The 23919-nt window shown below is 39.3% G+C and overlaps 1 protein-coding gene across 1 annotated transcript in view; it reads right to left on the bottom strand.

The window, feature by feature from the left end:
• TINAG (tubulointerstitial nephritis antigen) overlaps positions 1-2859 on the bottom strand; it is a 75771-nt gene extending 72912 nt beyond the window's left edge. The window contains exon 1 of the mRNA XM_019668090.1: positions 2362-2859. Coding sequence (XP_019523635.1) covers positions 2362-2716 — 355 coding nt within the window. The 5' untranslated portion in view covers positions 2717-2859. The remainder of the gene's footprint in view (positions 1-2361) is intronic.
• Positions 2860-23919: the final 21060 nt, after the last annotated feature.

Raw genomic sequence — 23919 nt, 5'->3', positions numbered from 1 at the left:
TTTCAGTTTATACAAAAGGGGTGTGACCTCCTTTAATCCTCAAGACAATGTACATAGCTTTAAGTCACTGGTTTAAAAAGAGCTCTTGGGATAGTTTCAGTATAAAGATCTGGACAACACCATATTATCAGATAACTGAAAAATAATACTTAATAGATCAGTGAATGAACAACTTCACATCTCAGAGGAAAGTCACTTTATATATGCAACATACCACTGTCTTTTCATTTTTTAATTTTGTACAATTATTCAATATTGTACAAGGACTATTTTCTTTCAACCATCTACTTCAATAAGATAAAAAAAGAAAAAATTACCTTCAGAGTGTAATTATAGTGTAATGTGAATTTTGTACTACTAAAGTGATTAATTGCTTTTCTCTACAATTAATGGAATAAAAACTATACCTATATAATTTCTAACTATAACATGATCCTGAATAAAAGCCTTAGCAAAATTCTAGCCCTCAAGCAAAAACAAACATTGAAGAAATAGCAACTACTTTTCTGAATAGCCTATATGTCTCACATAAGAAAAGCTCAAATACATTTTAGCACATCAAAGGCAAGCAGCTTATATATAATACTCAACACCCTTGAAGCCAACCCTATTTCTACTTAATATATTTCGATGAGTTTTCATAAGAGAATAAAAATCTTAAATCCTTAATATGACCTAAAAATCCTGGCATAATCTGACCTCTAATCACCTGTCAGACCTCATTTCATGTCCACCCCAACCCTCCCCTAATCATTACTCTCCAAAAATGGTGGCCTCCTTCCAGTTCCTGGACCAAGCCAAGCTCTTCAGTCTCAGATCTGCAAACGCTTTCTCATATTTAGGTCAGATCACTTTTCCTTACTCCTTGAGTATCAGCTTAAATGTATTCCTTTGCTGCCTCCATCCCCAGGTTAAAGTTATATATTATTTTACATATAGATGTTATAGTCTGCTATACTTTCTCACAGCACCCTAAATGTTCCCTTCAGAGAATTTATCACAATTTGCAGCTGTGCAGGGAATTCGTTAATTATCTTCATATACATCCCAACTTGCTGTCACAACAGTGAGAATAAGATTTTTGTCTTTTTTCTTCCCTGTTGTTGCCCTGGTGCTAAGTTCCATGACTGGCACAGTGGGGACATTCAGTGAATAATTTTTGATGAACAACAAGTCTCCCATCCCTAGTAGTGTAGCTGCTGCTTTTGAGGGTGAAATAAATAATAAATGCTTGTGAGCTGTTTATTAATAGAGGCAAAGACCTGGGATAAGTGACGATTCTGTGGAAATTTTAATGTAATACATATGTGTTTTAAGAAACATTTTCTCCATTTTTATAAATAAGATGACATTATTGAGAATGAAGGCAACATCATCTGAATTTTCAAACAAATCTTGATTTTGAAATAAGGATACCAAATCCTCGTTTATACTAAATTGTCTTTGAACTGTAATTTCTAGTCACCATAACTCATTTACAGTAGTGTGACAAAGCTCTGATTAAACATGCATTTCTGCTGAGGATTTGACATGATGGGAGACAGAAAAATAGGGCCTCATATAAATGTAGCAGTGGTGTTTAGTTTTGTGTTTTGTTACAAATTTTGGATATACTGATCATTCAGAATCAATAGCCATTCTCTTATAATTAGACCAATACAGCAAATGCCATCATTCTCCCCATGAATTATTTGTATTTATCCACTCAATCTTAGACTTTTACAATCACACTACATGAAGCCCTCCTGTGTTTCTAATAGTTTAAAAATCCCAGATTGGCAAAACAAAACAACAATACATATGAAGAATCTATTTGGTATCACTTAGGCAGGGTGGGTGGCTGACTTTGATTTGCTTTTGTACAAGTTTTAATGCCATCACAATACCACAGATTCTAATGCTAGAAGGTCCATTAATCCCAAGAAATAGCAAGTAAAATGCTACATGAATCTGCAGGTGATCCTGTGACTTTCATGAGACTCTCTAAGAGGTTACACTCAAGAAAAGCGTGAGAGTCCTGCTGTTACATTTTACAAAGAAAGAAAGAAAGAGTTTTAAGTAACTCTTCTATAAGTTGAGTGTGTGTTCAAAACAGGATCCAGACCGGCATTCATGACCGTCATACCAGAACTTTCCTGAAGTATGAATCCGGTACTCTGCATCTAAACCAAAGCACTGTAACAATCCAAAGAAATGTATTCTGGTGATCACAGTATTTATTTTAAATTTGATCTTAAGGATAAGAGGGAGGGAGAAAGGGAAAGAGGAGGGAGGGAGGAAGAAAGGAATAAGAAACAAGAGAAAATTTGACAGATTTTATTATGAACTAGTATAACGCTTAAACACATTCCCACAGCCTACCTTCTGGATACCAAGGCTTTGTGTGAGGAGGCCATTCTTTCTCTTCACGGCAAAAGGACTTGTAATCAGGACAGCAATCAGAGTTTTCCCTTTCACAGAATGTATCACAGTAACACAGGGCATTCGCCTCATAGAACTGAGTGACACAGCCATCATCTCTGTCTTCACAACAACCAAAACTTCTACAGTACTGCCCTTGGAAAACAGCTCTTTTGAATCGAGTACTTTCCAAAATGGTGTGATTCCAAGTGAAATAGGCTCCTGGGTCAACTTCTCTTTGAGATAAAGACTGTTTCTCCATCCGAATTTCTGTAATAAGATAAGAGAAGATGAAGATCTTATATCCAGTCCACATTCTCTAGAGGTCAGGAATGGCTCCCACTTTCTGTAATATCCAATATGTAACTTCTCAGGGCTTCTCTTTGAGCCTGAATTCTAAGCATCAAGAGTACTCAGCCTGAATCCTGCAAGTGATCCTTTACTGGAACTGAGTATACTCCTTGTAGTTAAACATTAATCAAGAATTTAAATGTTTGCCCGAGATAATATAAGTGTTAGGAATAGACCATTGTTCTTCCAAAGTTAAAAAGTTATAATAGTTCATATCCTGTAAAAAATATTCATCACCATAAAATAAATACACACAATTGTATATATAGGTAATACCTTAAATATTGTTTGCCTCCAAAAAAATCTAGATTCTTAAATCAAAAGCCTCTTTGGAATACACATGACCTAAATTATGGCTGCAATAACCACTGGCAAGGTGTAGAAAATTCAAAAGTCAAATGCACAATTATGCATGTCACCTTCTTGCACTGCAACTGAAATTCAGGCTCTCAGGAGGCTGCCTGCTCGGATCTGTCGTATCAATAACAGTTGCTCTAAATCATGCCTAGTCACACACTGGCTTGATTTCCCATCTGTCCCCCACTTACCTACCAGACGCATTTTGATGTCAAGGCTTAGTGGAGCCTCATTCAGTAGAAATTCCCTCAGGGTGACAGTTTTCTCCACCTGAGTCCCTATTTGGCATCCAAGGAGAAACCTGCAGTATCTGGAAGGCGGTTTATAGGTAAGAAAAGGCAGAACTCTGTGCTAAAGAGCTGCAGGGGGAGGGCGACATAAAGGAAACTCAAAGGTCAAGATGCCCTCAGTGTTTCTGTGGAGCTGTGCATTTACAGTGGGTTTTGCTATACTGTATTTATTCATTAACTACAACAACTCCCTTTGGATTGGGGGTAAGTAACCAGCAGACGGTGATTCAGCAAGAGTGGCTGGGTGGCCTAGTGGAAAGGACTTGCCTTGACAATCAGAAAATGTGGACTCTGGTCCCTGAGCTACTGCTTAAATGGCTTTATGACCTAGGATCACCATTTGCTTCTCTGGTCCTCAGCTCTTTTCCCATAAAACTAGGGTCTTCCTCTTCAAAGCTAATTCACAGCTCCAATGCCTTCAGACTTGTTCCCTGCCTTTGCTCCATAAATTATTTGACTCAGACCTTTATCTTCATTGTTGCACTTTCTTCTGGCACCTTCTCTTTATTTTTTTGTTTGTTTGTTTGTAATTTTACATCATCTTGGCATCACTCTCCATAATCCCATTGTCTCTCCAATCCAAAGACTGCTGCTCCCACTTTCTGGTCATGCACTGAGCCACCGAACCACAAAGTTTTGTCTATATTCCCACCCTCTTTTGCCAATGACCTCCTAATACGCAATTTTCATTGACCTGCATCCATCTTTATCTTACATGAATCTTCTGCAGCATTTAGCCTGCATAACAACCTCATTAAGAACAGAAGCCTAACAGACTAACGGCATTCAAATCCTAGTTTTACCACTAACCAGTAGCATGTCTTTGGGAAAGTAGCTTAGTTACTCTATGCCTCAGTTTGCTCATCCAAAACATTTGGATGATAATTTTTATTATGGTATCAGGTAGGTGAGAAATTTAAATGAAATAATACACAAAGTACTTAGCACATCACCCATGCTAAATAAATGTTAGTTATCATTAATAATATGCTTTCCACCTTGAAATTCTTTCCTCCTTTGCCTTCTATGCTTTCATTCATTCCTGATTCTCTCCCCATTCTTCATGAGGCTCCAAAATAATCTTCTTATTCTTGGGCTCATTTTCTTCTGTTTTCAACAGTCATTTAAAATATATTTTCACCAACATTCTCAATCCTTTTCCTCCTCAGTGGTGAAGTGAGTCCTTACACCTCAACTTCCCTCAAAATTTCTAATACTAAATCAACCTAAAAGCCATGGGCCACAGGACCTAACACAACGTGGACCTCTTACCTTGTTTTTCTGACCTCAATTTAAACCATTTACTCTTTGCTCATATTGGTCCAGTCATCACTAGTCTTCTTGTCACTTCTCAACATGCCAGGCACACGCTTGTCTTAGGACCTTTGCACTCTCTGTACCCTCTGCCTGGAACATGCTTTCCAGATATCCACATGGTTCAATATCTCACCTCTTTCAAGTCTTCTTTGAAATGACACTTTCTCAGAGAAGCTGTGCCCACATTCCCTATCAAAAATGACACCTCTCTCCAGCTCCAACATTCCCTCTCTCCATTCTCTATAAGCTTATGACTAATACACTATAATTTTATTCATTGGTCTTACTTATTTTCTGTATTTCCTCTCCAGAATATAAGACCTACAAAATCATAGAATTTTTGTGTATTTGAAATTTGTCTGTTAACTGTTTCATCTCAGCACTCAGTTCCTGACACATATTAGGCATTTAGTAAATATTTATTCAATAAATGAATGAATTTACAATTTGCATTTTCTACCCCTGTACCATATTTACTGAGTACTGTTGGAGATGATCCACTAGCCTATGGAATGGGTGCTACCACACATTTTTGGGTTTTTGTCTCAGCTAAGCTCTTCGATGCTTATATTTTTTAAATGTGTCTCCCATTTCCCTTAGTGGCTATTGGCTATACAAACTTTGCTTTCCTTACTTATTAGAAATCATCACTTTCTAGGGATGACCTTCTCTCAAAGGATAGCAAGAAAACAAAGAAGCAAATGTTAAGCGCACACCTTCCTGACATCAAACCCACAAACCTATCTACGTTTGCAGCCATTCTTCCCATCCCCTTCTAGACTCAAAAGATGAAGTGTCACCCTGTTTTCAGGCAATTTTTCTACCTATGATTTTTAGTCTGCCACCATTTATCTTATTCCTTCACTTATCTCTTGGTTTCTTTTTTTTTTTTTTAAGATTTTTATTGGGGAATGGGGGGATGGGAACAGTGCTGGGGAATTGGGGGAAGGGGAACAGACAAGTTGCTGTCATTTTTGTTCTTCAATCTAGTTGTGGAGGATGTTGCTTCACTGGCCCAAGCTGGCACCATCATTGCGCTCTTCCCGGACGAGGCAGATCAGTTGCCGGCTTCTGGACGGCCGCTCACTGCTGCTGCTGGCCGCTCACGCTGGCTGCTGGCTACACACGGTAGCCCATGGCAACCCACTGCCACAGGGGCTGCAGCCTACGCCGTCGCCGGCGACTCATGGCAACCCAGCTCCAGGTTGAGCTGTTGTTCAGCATCTTAGCTGTGGAGGGCAGTGTCACTGGCCCTCATATGTGGGATCTGAACCAGGGCCCTCTGGCGTCCCAAACCAGTTCTTAACCATCGCGCCACTCGGCCGGCCCTCTCTTGGTTTCTATCCATCTTCAACCTCTCTCTCATCCAATTCCTTCAGTCTATTAGTAGGATTGCAGCAGACACTGTTGTCACCCTACCCATATTCCCATCATCCTTACCATTTTCAAACAAGCTAACTGAAATTCCAACTTTATGAGTCATTGACCAGAGTCCACTCCTCCTCCCACCCCACTGCATAACAAGCCAGAAGTGCTGAAGAACTAACTCCCTCCCTATAACCCAGAAACAGCCTTTGCACAATCCATAGAGGACTTAGTACATAAGTACTCCATTTTCCACACTCTTGGACACATTATCTCTGATATCCACACATGTATAGCCCTCATCCTGAGGTAAAAGTGGGAGTTCCACAGGCAGAAGGGATTGACAGTAGTGCCCTAATGTTTACAGCATACAGTTAAATACTGCAGTTTACCACTGTGTGATAAGTGTTACCTACCAACTGTAATATCTCACTTTAACTAATTCACCCTCTCTAAATTGAAAAATGCTTTAAAATGTCCCTGCAAAGGAACTTCATAGTGAAAGTCACATATTGACACAAGAGTTATTATTAATGTATTCCTTTAGACCAGTGTTCTTCAACAAGGCATGACTTTGCCTCCCAGGAGCAGTTTAGCATAGTCTGGGGATGGTTTTACTGTCCTCACTGGGTAGGTGCCATGAGCATCTAGTGGATAGAGGATAGGGATAATGCTAAACACCCTAAAACGCACAGGTCAGAACCCACAACCAAGAATTATTTTGCCAAAAGTGTCAATAATGATGCTGCTGACAAGCCCTGATTTATGCATATTACAGAAATTTTAAGAACCAGAAATAAGAAACAAATTAAAATATCATGTTTACTTGCAGTTTGGATTTACATAAAGGTTCATCAGATGGACCTCCAACAAATGGTTGCTTTGAGATATAACTAATGGCAACAGTACATATAAACTGGAGTTGAACTCTCAAAAACTTTGGGTGCAGTGTATGTATGATTACGAAGGCTAGAGTCACCATGACACACCCTCTTCTAACTTGACCATTCTCCTTGAATGAGATACATTTTTGATGAACGGAAAAGTGCCACATTTCCCCTTCCTATAATTTTTAACAACCTCTCTTGCACAAAGAACAATGGAGGGGATCAGCAACATTCCTATCTTACCTTGGGAAGAATGAAGTCAATCAAATAACTTCCTTAATACAAGATCACAGCTAGATGCTATGAAAATGGAGTGGACACTGGAAATTTTAATCATGCTTATAATTGAAAGTTTAAAAAGGCAAGATGTAAATTTGAAAAGAGGGAGAGCAAAAAGAGAGAAAGAGGCGTAACAGGAAGGTGGGCTTGCTGAAAACAGTTTATCTTATGGACTAAATTCTATCATTAGAGATTTATTCCTTTGAATTATGGAGTTTACAAAAGTGTCCTGTGGTAGTAATCTTTGGTGAAGTAACTTAAATAATATTAACTCATCTTTGAGGGTTCAGGGTTTGAGTCCTTCACCTTGACAGGAGATCCAGGATGGTCTCATAAGAAGTGAGAAAGAATGATGAAGATGGTAAGAAAAGGACAGGGGAAGATTTGCTGAAAATTAAATGCTCTTTCTTCACATATTTAGCTATCTAGAAATTATTTTAAGCTACCTTCTTATTTCCTCCACTGAGTTAATTCTAATTTTATAATAAAGAAAACTTCTGACTACAAGACGCAGTTGACTTTGGATTAGGCTGCTGAGGGAGACTGGAGGGTTTTAAACATTATAATTATAATATACATCTGTGCATATATGTATATATACATATATGTCTGCATAATACATAATGCATATCGTGTATTACTGTGTGCACATAATCTCGTTTGATCCTTACAATTGTTCATGATGGCAGAAATGATTGCTATTATCCATCTCTTAGTTTTACAGACAAAGGAATGAGACTCAAATGATTATGCAAGGTCATATAGCCAGTGACAGAGTGTGTGACTCCAAGCTTAGTACACAATTCCCTGACTTTCTGTCTAAATTCTTACCTGGTCCTCTTGATTAAAGCCTGGCTTTAACCCATGACATAAATAATCTTTCCAGATCCTTTTCCAATTCAGTGATTCCTGAGGTGGAGAGGATATGGAAGGGGTAGAGATCTAGGGGAGGGTGATGGCTTTCTCACCGATTGGCTGTGAATTGTTAAAAAGCTCAAGTGAAACTCCGCTTTTTTGTGGAAGTTTATAAATCAATGCAGATGTTCACAAATTAATGCAGATTTGACCTCTAATCATACACTGCCAGGGAAATTTTTTAAAAAATTAAAAACTTAGTAGATCCATGAAATGGAAAAATAACCAAGGTATGCAGGCAACCTGGGTGTTCCTGAATGGATGAATGGATTAAGAGGTGGCACATATATACAATGGAATATTACTAAGCTATAAAAAAGAAGGAAATCTTGCCATCTGTGACAGCATGGGTGGGCCTAGAGGGTATTGTGCTAAATGTAATACGTCAGATAGTGAAAGAAAAAATGTCATATGATTTCACTTATATGTGGAAACTAAAGAACAAAATAAACAAATGAAACAGAAATAAGCTCATAGATACAGAGGACATTTTGATGGTTGCCAGATGGGAGGGGGATTGGGGGTGAGAGAAAAGGAGAAGGGATCAAGAAGTACAAATCAGTTGTTACAAAGTACTCATAGGGATGTAAGGTACAGGTAGCATAACGAATATAGTCAATAATATTGTAATAACTATGTATGGTGTCAGATGGGTACTAGATCTGTCGGGGTGATAGATGGGAGGGGGTTTGGCAGCAGGGTGAAAAGGTGAAGGGGTTAAGATATAAAAATTGCTAGTTACAAAATAGTCATGAGGATGTAAAGTATAGGGAATAGAATCAATAATATTATAATAACTATGTATAGTGCCAAGTGGTACTAGTCAGGGGGATGACTTCTTAAATTATATAAATGTCTTACTACTATGTTATACACTTGAAACTAGTATAAAATATTGTTGAATGTTAACTCTAATTGAAAAATTTAAAAAGGGGGAAAATAATCAATAATATTGTTATCGCGTGGTACCATGTCAGATGGTTGCTGGACTTATCATGGTTATCATTTCTTTAGCATAGGGAATATAATCAATAATGTGGTAATAACTCCATATAGTGCTAGGTGGGTACTGTTGAATAACTATGATATACACTTGAAACTAATACAATATTTTATGTTAGCTATATTTTAATAGAAATCCTCTTAAGAAAAAATCTGTGCATCTGAGTAAGAAAAAAGTTTTCTTTCACATCAAAATTCCATTTTCAATGTATTTAAAAAGGAAACAATGGGAAGTGCAAAAAGTTACCTCTAGAGCTAATAACATTTTAATTAATTTTTATTTCACAAGAGACACTTGAAAACAAGAAATAGTCCTGCCATCTCATTCTCTTTTCATACTTCTAGCTGTATGATGCTTTGGAAAAAGGCAATTTTATTCACTCATTTTTTTTACTCAAAAATATATATTTTGAACTCCAAATGTATCTCAGGCACTGCTATATTCTGTGGATGCACAGATTTTTAAAAAGCTATCTTAATGCTTAAAGAACAAACCTGTATAGCCAGGTAAGTCCACTTGTCAAGATATCAGTGCAATGAGACTTCATAAGTGTTATTATGGGGACATGTGGGGAATTTAATGAGGGCACAAAGGAGGTAGTGGGCAATCTTTCCTAGTGGAATTAGGGAGAACAATACTAAGAAAATGACATTTCCATTGGCTCTGAAAGAATACGTAGGGTCCGGCCGAGTGGCACTTTGGTTAAGAGCTGGGTTGGGACACCAGCTCTGAGCAGCAAGGCCCCAGTTTGGATCCTACATGGGGGCCAGTGACATTGTGCCCTCTATAGCTAAGATGGTGAACAACAGCTCGACCTGGAGCTGGGCTGCTCTGAGTTGCCGGCAACAGTGTAGGCTGCAGTGAAGCTGCAGTGGGCTGCCGTAAGCTACCGTGAGTGGCTGGGAGCCAGTGTGAGCTGCCAAGAGCCGCCATGAGCACCGTCCAGAGGCCAGCAACCGATCTGCCTCACCCGGGAAGAGTGCAATGATAATACCAACATGGGCCAGTGAAGCAATGTCCTCTACAACTAGACTGAAGAACAAAAGGAAGCAACTTGTCTGTTCCCCTTTCCCCGATTCCCCAATAAAATCTTAAAATAAATAAATAAATAAAAGAATAAGTAGGATATTTGCCATGTAAAGTGGATAGAATTTCTGGACTTGGAAACAGAGTATAACAAACAGCATATTTGAAAAACATAGGGGCCACATTATTTTTGGACCTTGAATGACAAGAACATTGTAAATACAGATTTTATAAATGAAAAGAAATATGAGTCAGTTGTTGGTATCACTCACCCAACAATTCTTTAAGTAATAACACACACTTCCTTTTGGGGACCTACTCGTCTCACATTCCATGTTGAAAAGTAGCTTCAAATAATAACTAAATAGTCAAATATGTGAAGAAAGAGCATTTCATTTTTGGCAAGTCTCCTTCCTATTCTTTTCTTACCATCTTCACCCAGGTGTGGTCTAGGGTAAGTTTCAAACTTCTTGCAGGAATGGCTAGACAGTAGCAGTAGCTCCAGGTGAAACCGTTTAGGGCAAAGATTAGCTCAGTTTGAAATCATGTTTGATTTTCTGGTGGGTTGTGCACAGGGAGATGTCTAAGAAGTAACTGGTTTCTATCTTTGTTAGAGTGTAGTTTTGGAAGGCATCAACCTATACTTAATGACAAAAAACCATGGAAGTGAATGACATGGCCCATCATCAGCCAGGGCTGAAGCATGACTCTGTGACTAAGATATTTGAATAGTGTAAATGAGCTTGTAAATGTGTTTGCAAAGAATTTTATTTTAGACCTTCATGGGTCCTACTGCAAGGTTGTTTTGCTTTTTTTTTAAATCATGTTTTCCATACACTACATACAAATTCCAGTGTCCCTCATGTATTTGTTTTATGAGAGATGTCATGGCTTGTCATAATTATTAGCTTTGGAGTCAAATCAACTCATTGAAATTGGTTATTAGCAATGACATTGGTCAAGTTAGTTATCTTCTTATAGGCTTAGTTAATTGAAATATCAAAATCCAAAGTGTAACAGCAATTTTATAGAGTTGCTTTGAGGATTAAATAAAATATCTATGAGAAAGTACTAGAACCATGCAGAAATTTCTTCATTTGCAAAGGATCCTTTTACAAAGGGCTTATGGAAGTCAATTTGTTTAAAATCCAGAGGGAATCCAAGGTTTTAGCTTGTGGCCCAAGATGCGTTTGCCCTAAAATAACTTAAAGCTAAACATAATCTTATCCTCTGCTGATTTATATTCAATTAGGAATCTTTTTCAAAATATGACTGCTTCATCCTTATGAAAATGTGTGAATAAAATCATCCACTTTCTCAATGGTCTCTACACAGGTGAAAGGGGATTTCTTAGCATATATCAATAGCATTTACTATTTCATCCTGGGTTTTAATGTGCAAAATCCCAAGGAGCTTTGAGCTTGTGGAATCTCCACTAGCTTGGGGCAATGTTCCTAAATTTACAACACCAGCACACTGAATGCTTAAAAGCTCTTCCAGGGCCGGCCGAGTGGCGCGATGGTTAAGAACTCGCTTGGGATGCCAGAGGGCCCCGGTTCGGATCCCACATGAGGGCCAGTGACACTGCCCTCCACAGCTAAGATGCTGAACAACAGCTCAACCTGGAGCTGGGCTGCCGTGAGTCGCCGGCGACGGCGTGGGCTGCAGTCCCTGTGGCAGTGGATTGCCATGGGCTACCGTGTGTGGCCAGCAGCCAGCGTGAGCGGCCAGCAGCCGCAGTGAGCGGCCGTCCAGAAGCCGGCGACTGATCTGCCTCGCCAGAGAAGAGCACAATGATGGTGCCAACTTGGGCCAGTGAAGCAATGTCCTCCACAACTAGACTGAAGAACAAAACGACAGCAACTTGTCTGTTCCCTTTCCCCCAATTCCCCAATAAAAATCTTTAAAAAAAATAAAATTAAATTAAAAAAAAAAAAAAAAAGCTCTTCCATTTAAAAACCCATAGCCTCACTTCTGAACACTCACTCAGTGGTTCACACACTAGCTGCAGATTAGAATCCCCTGGAGAGTAAAACTTATAAGAAATAAATGTAAGCCTGTCTCCAGGTCTTATCCCTAACAATTATCGCACCAGTATGGTATGCGATACAGTCAGACTAAAAAACAACTGCTGGAACCGCATACTCAGAAACTGTTTCATTTTTTTCAATCACTTTTTCTCATCTCTTGTCTATTAACGTCAATGATACAGACACAGGGTTTTCAAATGTTTCATGAGAAGTGATATGTCCTTTGAATTCATTCTTATTGAAAAATGAGTCATACCATTCACTTGTGCAATATTCATTCATTTCTTTACCACTTTTAATTTATAAAAATGATGTCTACTTTTCATCTATTATGTCTTTCCTTTTTGGCACTTATTTGTACATATCTATTTTAACGGGGTTAATCATGATCACACATTACCTCAAAACTAACATGTGCATGGCAGATTTTCTGTCTGTGACTCAAGAAACAATGATTAGAACGGCCTAATGTTACTGCTAATCCTATCTATTAGTGGTGGGCGCCTTTCACTGCAGCATAACTGTGTTCACATAGTGAGAGTCCATAAATTGAAAATTTGTAAGTAGAAAAGCTTCTGTATTAGAGACATAATAGACACTGAATATATATTAGCTTCCTCTCTAAATTATTGCCTTGCCCTGTCCCTTCCTTTCCTATCATTCAACTTTGGATAAAAAAATACGTTAGGCAGGTTTAGTCTAATCTTAAATTCTAATCTCTAGTGGGCTACTAATATTCAGCAATCATATTTCTTCCCTTTGTAGAAGAGTTTGTTGTATTCATGAGTGGGGATCCTCAGAATATTCACACGCCATTGACTCACAGAGACAGTGATAATAACCCACTCAAAATGACACTGTTGAATCAGAACAGAATGAGGAAAATGAGATAAAACGCTGGGCAAGAGGAAGGCATGTACATTAAGGAAAGGATAGTGGTTCCAGACAAGGACAGAGCTCCTTGTTTCTCATCAGAAAGAGGCACCTTTTGGTGTGTTATTATAGGGGTGGTATGTTGTGCTTCCTCTCCTCCCAACCATGAGGCAGAGACCACAGCTGACTGGAAAAGCTGAGTCATTTTGAACAGCTGCTCTAAAGAATACCACAGGGGAGAGAAGGGAAATGTTTCCATTATGACAAACAAGCAAAAGGGAAAACTGAAACCAATAACTCTTTCTAAAATATTTCAAAGCTCCAAGGACAGAAGGAAGGAAGAAAGGAAGGAAAGAAGGAAGAAAGGAATGAAGGAAGGAAGGGGAGAGAGAGAAAGAGACAGGGGCAGGGGGGAGAAAGAGAAAGAAAGAAAGCAAGCAGGGTGGGGTGGGAGACAGAGGGAAGTACAAGAAAGAGACACACATCCCTTACACAATATAGAGGTTATAAAAATACACCTGAAACGATCCCATTTAAAACAGTGATGTCAAGAAAAGAAAGTATAGGCAGACCTCAGAGATAATGTGGGTTCAGTTCTTCACCACCATAATAAACTGAGTATCGCAAAAAAAGCAAACTGTAATCTTTTTTATCATGAACGGTGGTCTTCTTACCCTCAGTTTGTAGAAAACACAATTCAATCAAGTGAAGGACAATAACAGGATGTACGTCTTTGGGATTTGGAATCAAAAAGAACCAAACTTAGGTTCTGGCCTTGGCCCTTATATTTTGTTGTATTCCTTTTAGAGGTCACTTAATCCTTTTGTATCTCAGGTTATAAGTATTAATCAAATGATAATAAATATACCAGTTCAGCCTATTTTCTTACAGGTAGGTTATCTGTGTGAAGGACATCAGCAATTTAGACCACGTTTAGGCTGAGCCAAGCTGAAACTACTTCTTATTTCTGCTCCTCTTGCAACATGCTGCAAATCTTATGCCTGCATATTTTTGCTGCTGAACTCAAGAGTCGGTTTAGGTATCTAATGATTAACTGGTAGGCAGGAACACAAACATGTATCTGAACAGGAACAGGCAAAAGTTCAAGCACAGCACAGGCTGAATTCATATCCAGTCCTGTCTCGTTGCTATTTCTATCCCCCAAAAGCAACAAACTCTGCAGCCTTTACATCAATCTATAAAATTTATGTTTACCAAATAGCTCCCATAGCTTCTGTGTCCAAAATGTGACATTTGGATTACTTACTGGCTGTCAACAATAATGTGTTGGTACTTATTTTATATTTGTATGACCACAGGGTCCTTTTAAGTTTTCAAAGCAACTCCTAATTTAAGTCTGACACATCGCTTCAAGAAATACAGAAACTGGTTGCAGATTATGAAGAATTATTTGACTTGCCTGCTTTTCTATATGGTTGAATTTGGCTCTTCTACTTACATTCACGCAGGGCACCCTGATACCTTTAGTATCATGAAGCAGGGGGAAAAATAGGTTTATAATATATGGTGATATTGAGATTGACATATATAGAAAATGCAATTTTAATAGAAAAAAAGCAAAGTTTTCTGGAATTCCACTGCATTCTAAAAAGGACCCAAAAATACCATTCATTACCAGGAAAATAAAATGCTCAGATCATTTTAGATCAGAGTGTTTCAAAATCTCAGGTGACTTCATTTATTGGCTATGATGCCTTTCAAAATCTATGTCCTCAGTCTAGATTTTGCTTCAAATTCCTTGCCCACATTCTAATTGCATACTAGACATGCCCACTTAAATCTCTCTCAGTTATCTTAAACCAAACATTTCTAAAACAAAATTCACATTCTACCTTTTCTGCTCACCTCTCTTTTTGGCCCCAGCCACACACACACACACACACACACACACACACACACACACACACACACATACAACCCACACCACACAATTTTTTTTCTTATATTCCAGTATTTATCAGGGTAGGCCAGCACAGGGGTCAGCAAACTGTGGCTCGTGAGCCACATGTGACTCTTTGAGTACATACATGTGGCTCTGAAGTAAAATTGAAAACGTAAATAAAACTATCATAGCTTCATTTATAAAATTTTTAAAGGATATTATTTACATAATGGTGATTTCATTTGTTTTATGGCTCTCGAATAATTTTTAAATTGTTGTGAGGAACAGGATTGGCTCTTCCATCTCAAAATTTTGCTGACCCCTGGGCTAGCCTTACTCTGTGAGAACAAACGGTCCCCACATCTCAAAAGCATAACCTGTAAAGTTGTTCCTGCTCACACAAGGCCCTTCTCTCTCTCCTGGGCAACAGCCTAAAGCAGCTGTCCTCCACGGCGTGACTCAGGGTTCTCAGCTGTTTTGGTTCTACGGCTCTGCCATCTCAACATATGGCCTCCCCACTTCTTGCCAAAGAAGAAGACTAGAGAATGGCACAGAGGTTTCTCTTGCTTCCTCCCAGAAATAACATACATTACCTGCATTACATTCATTAGCCAGACGGAGATAGTTACATGGTCCCTCCTAACCGCAAGAGGGTTGCCAAGTATAGTTGTCCATGAGCCAGAAAGAAGAAAAAGGAAATGAAAACTACATAACATTGTCTTTGGCCAAATTTCCTACTTCGGATTCCCAGGACAGAAACTGTAGCTTCACCCATTTTTCTCCATCACTCCTACATCCCATCAATTAATAAGTAGATACCTTTAATTCTGCTTTCTCTGTATCTCCTTAATTGGTTCACTTTTCTTTATTCCCATCTTCACTTAATAAATTCAAACTCTCATCGCATCTCTAACTGCAACAGCTTCCTCACAGGCCTCCCTGTCTCCAGTATCCTCTCTCAAATGAATTCTCTGCACAGCAGCCATCGTGATATTTCTAAAATACAAACATGATTGTATTGATTTAACCTCCTCCTTAAAACCCTTCCATAGCTTCCCATTACTTAAAAAAAAAAGCCCAAACCCACAAACATGATTTATAATAAGATCCTGTTTTACCTGGCATGTGCTTACTTCTCTAACTTCATCTTTTGCAAATTTACACCTTGTAGTGGATACCGTGGGGTGTGCCACCCAGGTACCCCTTCAACTTCGAGACATTTCTCCAGCCAGTAAAATCTTGTCCGCTGATAGCTCACAGCTGAAACCCTTTTCTGGGAATTGCTTTCAAGCAAAGGAAGCCGTCTCACCCAAGGTTACTCCTTCACCCCTGAGACAACATTTATCTGAGGTCAGGAGACAATAGCTAAACCCTCTCCTTGCTTCAGTTTGTGACAAATTTAAAGCCCCATCCCATTTCCAGAACTCACGATATTGAGATCTGTATCACAGTCCCCCAGTGCCCATTCCTGCCTCCCTCACTCTCTGCCAGATGTTGTCACTTCCCAATAACCTCCTACACTGACATCTGTGTCCTAGAGTCTGTTTCCTTGGGAACATAATAAAACATTCCTCAAACTCTGCTGCAGCCATTTGAAATACTCATAGCACCTTGAATATGTTCTTTCCTCTGATCTTTTGCTTATGTGGTGTCTGAGGTCTGGAATGCAATCCCACCTCCTTAATTTTGTCTGAGTCATTCCTACTTATCCTTAAGGACTTAAACATATCATCAGGTCAGCAAAGAACATCACATCTACAAAGAAGCCCTCTCATCACATCCGTGTGAGGTACTGCCTATAGATCACTCCTCCCGCAAAACCCTACCCAGACTCGGAGCAGAGCAATCTTCTTATCCAACCTCATTACAGTCCCCTGCGATGTGGGCTCATGAGTCCTCTCAGATGTGCAATGAAAACGTATTTTGGGTGACATGATGGACCTACCATAAAAATGTGTGATCCTAGTTATTTTGCTCTGAGCTAGAAGCCCAGATTACATAGTTTCCTAATTCTGAACATAGCCCTGTCTATCTCTTTGGGTTCACTCACACCTCCTATTGATCTGGGAACCTCTGGGTCCCCTGAACGCTGCATTAGGGCCATGGGGAGACAGAGCACTACCTGGGTTCCTTCTGCTGCACAAGCCATCCAATCACTTATGGACCACTTGGTGTGGCCACAAGCTGAGGGCTAGGATTCTTCCAGGGATCCTCAGCTTCTCCCGTGTTACACCTTTCCCTCCTCTTCTCTCAACAACCTCAAGGGCAACAGCTGACATTCTAGGTCTTCACCCAATACCCTGAGATATCTCTGCCCTTGCCACAGAGAGCCTATCTCTTCAACCCAGTCATTCACTTACCTCTTGATATGCTAAAGAAGGTTAGAGTAATATAGAATAGTATTTCTTGTCTCAGGATCTCTTTCAGAGCTATTGACTTTCTAAAAATATCAAGAAAGTCAGTTTTAAAATTTAAGACTAACGCGCAGCCTCTTTTTCGAAGCAGTAGCTTTTTACTCCTCCCCTGGAGCCGGAAGCCTGTTGGCTCAGCTTGAGTTGGGAGAAGGCTGCAAGGAAACACATTTACGAAGGATACAAAAATATGTGGGTTTAATATTTGCAAAGGACTGAGCCCCATGACATTTATTCATGTGTCTGCCACTTGATGTGTACGTTTCCTATAAGTATTTTTATTTGTCTTTGCAAATTCAGTGACTAATACAGTGCATATAGCACATGGCATGTGCTTAAACATTATTAAACATTCAGAATATCTCTACCTCCTACTTCAGATCTATTATGATGCTGCTCCGATCCTGAAGAGGTCCACCTGTTTATCTCTTCAAACCCTTGCCTCTACCCTCTTTCAGTTTCAGCTGAAATTCATCCTCTGAGGCAGGCCCCTCTGTTTCCACCAGTAATCCACACATTTTAGTATGTAGTGTAAGAAAAATAGGCTAGGTCCTTGTACATATAGAAAGCAAACTGCTATTTTTAGCATTATTTTGCACTTGTGGTATGTATTCCATGTACTTATTTTTGATGTTTACTAATTACTTATTTTTTTCATCTTCTTCAACTATTGCCCCGGACTTTAAACTCTTTAAAAGAGAAAATTAATTTTTTATATCACCTGTCTTTTTATATCACCTATTTTTGTACCAAAAATATTGGTACAATATTTTTTCTGCACACAACTTAAAAGATAATGTTAACCAGCACAGAAATATATAAGTAAATGAATTATACTTTGAATTATAAATAACTTCCAGATTTTGATTCCAATTAGGAATTGAGGCACACAAGATTTTCTAAACCTGGCTAAGGCTATGTAGCTGTAATAAAAATAATAGCTAACATTTATTGAGCTATTACTCTGAGCCAGACTACTTATTAAGAATTTTACATATACTACATGGCAGCATCTTAGATTACTACTGTAAATGTTCCCATTTTATAGGTGAGTTTAAATAACTTGTCCAAAGTCACACAGTTGCTAAGCGTCAAAATCATAATTCAAGCTAAGACAATGCAGTATAGAATTTATGCCTTTACTATATGGTACAATGCTGGCTTCTTTCTGCATATCTGAGTGATCTTTTTGTTATCACTGTGAAACTCTCTGCTATACACACTAGTTGTCATGATGAAAGGGTTTCATGTTTGTCACACACTGAAGTTGCTTAAATGGCTCCTATGAGTATAGTACTTCAATCCCATTTAGAGTCCTCTGCTTTAAACCCAGTCAAACTCTTCTTAGGACATGTTTTAAGTTTTCACAAAATATTCCAACTAATTCTAATGAGCCACACTCCTTAAAAATCTAAGCTAGGCTAAAAATTCAAGGGAAAACTTGTATCTGAACATCATTAGAAGGTGGATGTACTTATTAGGAATAAAGAACACTGCTGGAAACATCTACACAATGAAATCTTTGAAAACAGGTCATTTGTCTCCAAGGGCTGCAGTGGCCCCTCACTGACTAGCCGGCTGTGAGTTTTAATATCACTAGACATATGTTAAATTCCTTTTGTTTACAAGGAACAGAACTTAACTAGAACTTGTTTAACCAACAATAAGTGCATTCGTTGGAAGGTTGCATGGAGAGCTTATATAGTAGGGAGGCAGGTGGCTCTGGGGAAGCAATAGAACCAGAGGCTGCCAGGCTGGAAGGAATTCTGATTAGTCCTCTCTCATCTCTATTTCCCTTCATTCATTTCCTTCATTGACTCTCACTGCAAATTACATTTCTGTCCTCTCCTATATCCACTGTGGAAAATTGCTCCAAAAGCTTCTGAGATTGTTCAATATCCAGCCACCTTATAGGAGATGGAATTAATTCTCTCAAGTCAAAACCCCAAATTTCTGGGGAAGAAGTTTGTTGGTCCATCCTGAGACATGAACCTGTCATGACCAATTAAATGTGGATTTATCTAGGTTCTTGCGTCAGGGTTTCATTTCTGTAAAATTGAATTGTGACTTGGGAGCCTCATTATAACAGTTGTATGTATACCACAGCTCCCCCGGTGACTGTAGAGATGGTGGGTCAGTGCGTGGGTAGAAGGGCTGGGGAATTCCTAGAAGAGAGAGTGTGAGATAAATTAATAGGGGTTCAGCTCAAACAGAGAAGAAGGGACGCATAGCTACAATTCTCTTATGCCTGGGTATGTCATAGATGTTGAAGGTGTAAATCACAACCTCAAATACCCAGTTTTCCTGAGTATGAATGAGAATATACACATTGTACCTCCTCTTTCACTTGGGCTACTCTTGATGTAGAGTTTGGCTGAGTGTAAGTAAGGCTAAAAGTAAAATGAAGGATAAAGATCATAGTAGGAAATGGTAGGCATATGAAGGAAGGCACAAAAAAATTCATCTTTATTGCGCTTAATCTTTTTACTTCTCATTTCATCCTCACAGTGACACTACAAAGTATTCTATGGTATCTCCATTTAGCAGATATGAAAACAGAGATTCAGAGAGATAATAATTTTCCTAAAATCAATTCTAATAAGTCAAAAAAAAAAGAATTTAAACCCAGGGCTTACGTCCAAAGACTGTGCCCTTTTTGTTTTTAGCACAGAACTGCATTTTAAAATATGAAAGAGAAAAAAAAAAACCTCAAGCTCTGAAGAATTTTGGTAGCAAAATAGAAAATAACCTTGTAAACAATATAGGTGAAGAAAGTATTAGTGGCATCAGGGCAAAGACGAAAAGGGGGAAAGCCCTAGGTTACAAGGCTCAGGAAGTAGGAGCACAAACGCAAGATGGAGCACATAGATAACTGTGTGCAGTGATGCGATCTGAATCTGTAAGGCATACTTGATTCATAGTTCAGAAACTCCGTGGACTATTGCCTTAGAAAATAATGCCATATAACTCCGAACGTGGACAGTTTGGTTAATGAATAGTGTGCTAGTGACCTTTGAAGCTCTGACCACAGTTCCCTGGGCCCTACTGACCAGTGTCAGCAACCTCATTCAGTCATTTTTTGTTTAGTGAAACATGGGTTGGTACATATTAATCAGAGAATCTCAGAGTGTAAATTCCAGAAAGACTCTGAGATGTCACTTGGTAGTGGGGAGGAGGCGGACTCTTCACTTCACAGATGAAGAAACTGAGACCCAGTGACTTGGCCACACTCACACCCAGGGTCAATGGTACAGCCAGTGCCCTGATTTTTATCCAGTCCACCAAGAAGAGGTCCCTATGAGAGAAGGGAGTGAAGCTGCCAAGTGTTGGGTGGTGAGCCCCAGCCACAGTCAGATCTGGGCCTAAGGCAGGGCCAGGTGTCTCCAATAGAGAACAAGCCAGTACCAGCAGGAGGGGCCTGTGGGCCTGTGGGCCTTCATGTAGTCGGGGAGGACTTTTCTCAAATTCAGTTGCTCTGAGTTTAAGCAAGTTATCAAAACACAGCTCAGAGACTCCAAATGTACTCAGGCTTAATAAAATAGTCAATTTCAACTGTTTTTCAGTTCTGACACTAGTCTAATGTTATTATTTTAGAAAAAACAGTTGGAGAGAAATTTTCAACCCACCAAGGCCGATCTCCTCAACACGGGGATTGTTGCCATATAGTAGTGGTCTCGTCTCTCAAACCCTTCCTGTGGTAGAAACTTGTGACATCTCTTTTCCGAAACTGTTAATAATACAATAAAAACATGACGCCATAAACTCCCTCACGCTGGCACTAATCCGGTCCCCTGACTCCACACTGAACAAGCCTGATATATTGTTTAGTTTCAGTTCAGGTTGGTTCAGAGCCCCTTGTCCACCCTTTCCTACATGTAGTGACTCTGTATGTAATTCAATCAAAATGAGAGACAGAGGGAAAGAATGAGATTTTCATTCGTTGTGAGTTCAGTTCATTCCAGGTACACTTTGGATGCAAATGTTTGGTTTTAGCTTTGGCTTGGTTTTGATTTTCTAAAGTCACTAGTTCTTAAAGGGCATCTGCGTGGAGAAAGCTGAAGTGTAAATACCAGGGAGCCTGGGGAACCCTTTCCACATTTCCTGGAATGCATCCTGCTCCTCTATGCCCCCAATGCCTTTATACCTGTAGTTCCATCTCTGCAAACGGCCTGGCCAACCGTACTCCATCCTTCGGTATCAGCTTAGCCTTCCATTCCTCAACAACACCACGCCCCAATCCCACAGCTAAACACTGTAGTGACTTCTGTCCGGCTGCCAGTCTGTGAGTAACATGAGAGCAATGAGAATAATGACCCCATATGTTGCTGCAGCCCAGCCCCTGGCACAGTGCCTGGCACAGGGAAGACACTCAACAAAAAACTTTTTTTGTTGTTGGGAAATGAGTGAATGAATCTGTTAATAAGCCCCAAATCTATCCCCTTTTAAAGCTGCTTTTGCCACCTGAGTTAGCCAGGTATCTTTCCTTAGGTGAATACCGTTCAACTCCAAGGAGACTTAGTAACTATATGAACTTACTCATGTTACTTTACATCTTTGTGCCTCGATTTTCTCATTGTGATATGGAAACATTAGTAAATAATGACATAATACGTGTAAATAAATAGAGTAACACTTGGCACATAATAAGAATTCATTTAATTTTAACTATTACTTTTGCAGTGATGGTGGAATATGGACAGGTGATTATATAGGTGATATACTTAGGATGGGTAGATTATGAATTATAGATTATGGATGGATGATAAATTTAGTACTTACAAATATATGCTTAGCATTTCCTGTTGGGTTTTTTTTTGTAGTTACTAAATTACTATAAGGTGAATACCCCTATAACCATCCAAATCAAAAACAGACTCTTGCCTGCCACCTCCATAGGCCCCATCCCAATCACAGCATCTTCTCTCCCTCATAGGCTCTATTCTTGTCTTTTTCTCTCATACATTTGTAAAGGCTATTTTAATCTGGAAATTAGATTAAATTAGAAAGGGATCCTCCTTCATCTCTTTTTCATTTTATTTACTTATTTTTACAATATTTCTACTGAAGAGCTCAGGTTGTTTGCCCTGTTATTTCCCATAGTCTGGATTACGTTGATTGCCTTTTCATGGCATCATGCAATGCATTCTTCTATCCTTTTTATGGCCTGAAAATTGGCAGATGGACAGAGAGGCTGGATCAGGTCAGCTTTGGTCCATTTGACAGAATGTAGATAGTGACATATTCGTCAATCAGGAGGCACATAATGCCCATTTTTTTTCTCTTTTTTGATGTTTGCAGTCATTTGATGCTCAATTCCTAGATCCAGAAATGTATTGCAGATTGCAAAATAATAATATGTTATCATTTTATTTTCATTTATTAGCTGGAATAATTTTATAAGGAGATGCTTCCCTTTATCTACTGCTTAATTACCCAGTTGCTACAACTCACATAGGAAAGCCAGGATAAACCTACATTCTTTCCTTGTATTTACCCAGTTTTCAAGATAATAAATTAGTTTCCTGTCATCTTCTGACATGATGAATTACTTTTTAATGTTATTATAAATTCATGGGTTTTAATCCATTTCAACTTTATTTTTATTGAAACTTAAATTGTTCCATCTTTGGCCAGTGACAGTCTCTTTGAGTTTGCTCCTGAGTGCATGCGACATGACTGTAGCAGTCTTCGATAGCTTCCATGATCATCTTGTACATTTCCTGTGCTAGAACGTAAATCAGGTATTTGTCCAAGGAGCCAGAGCTTCTTTTGATGGGGTATAGTATTTGAAAACAAGAATCAGGTTACTAAAAATTTCACTGATATTCGGGCAGTCATTTTTTCTAGGCATCTTCAGTGGACAGAAGTCTTTAACTAAATATTTCAACTCAAAATCAAAATTACAGGGTGTTTAGTTTTCTCTGTTTCAGCTGCATACCCTTTCTCCCACACTGAGAATCTAGTTTTCAAAGATCCAGGAGCTAACAGAATTAGAATACTCCTCACTTACTCATTGGCTTTATCCCACATCCCACACACAACAGTTTCAGAATAACAATACCAATAATACTACTACCCAATGTGATTATGAAAACCAGTTAAACATACTAAAACAGACAGGTAGACAAATTGCTGTTTTGTTCTTCAGTCTAGTTGTGGAGGACATCGCTTCACTGGCCCATGTTGGCATGATCATTGTGCTCTTCCTGGGTGAGGCAATCGGTCGCCGGTCATTGGTCAGCCGCTCACAGCGGCTCCCAGCAGCTCACACTGGCTGCCAGCCACTCACGCAGTTCATAGCAGCCCACTGCAGCCCCGCTGGAGCCTACGCCGTCGCTGGTGACTCACGGCAGCCCAGCTCCAGGTCGAGCTGTTGTTCATCATCTTAGCTGTAGAGGGCGAGTGTCACTGGCCCTCAATGTGGGATCCGAACTGCAGCCCTGCTGCTCAGAGCCACCACTCCCAAGCGAAGCTCTTAACCAGCTGAGCCACTCAGCCAGCCCTACATTTTC

The sequence above is a fragment of the Hipposideros armiger genome, unplaced genomic scaffold (genome assembly GCF_001890085.2).
Source record: "Hipposideros armiger isolate ML-2016 unplaced genomic scaffold, ASM189008v1 scaffold_516, whole genome shotgun sequence".
NCBI classification, from domain to species: Eukaryota; Metazoa; Chordata; class Mammalia; order Chiroptera; family Hipposideridae; genus Hipposideros; species Hipposideros armiger.
The sequence above is the reverse complement of the archived record's forward strand: the minus strand, read 5'-3'. Positions and strand labels throughout refer to the sequence as shown.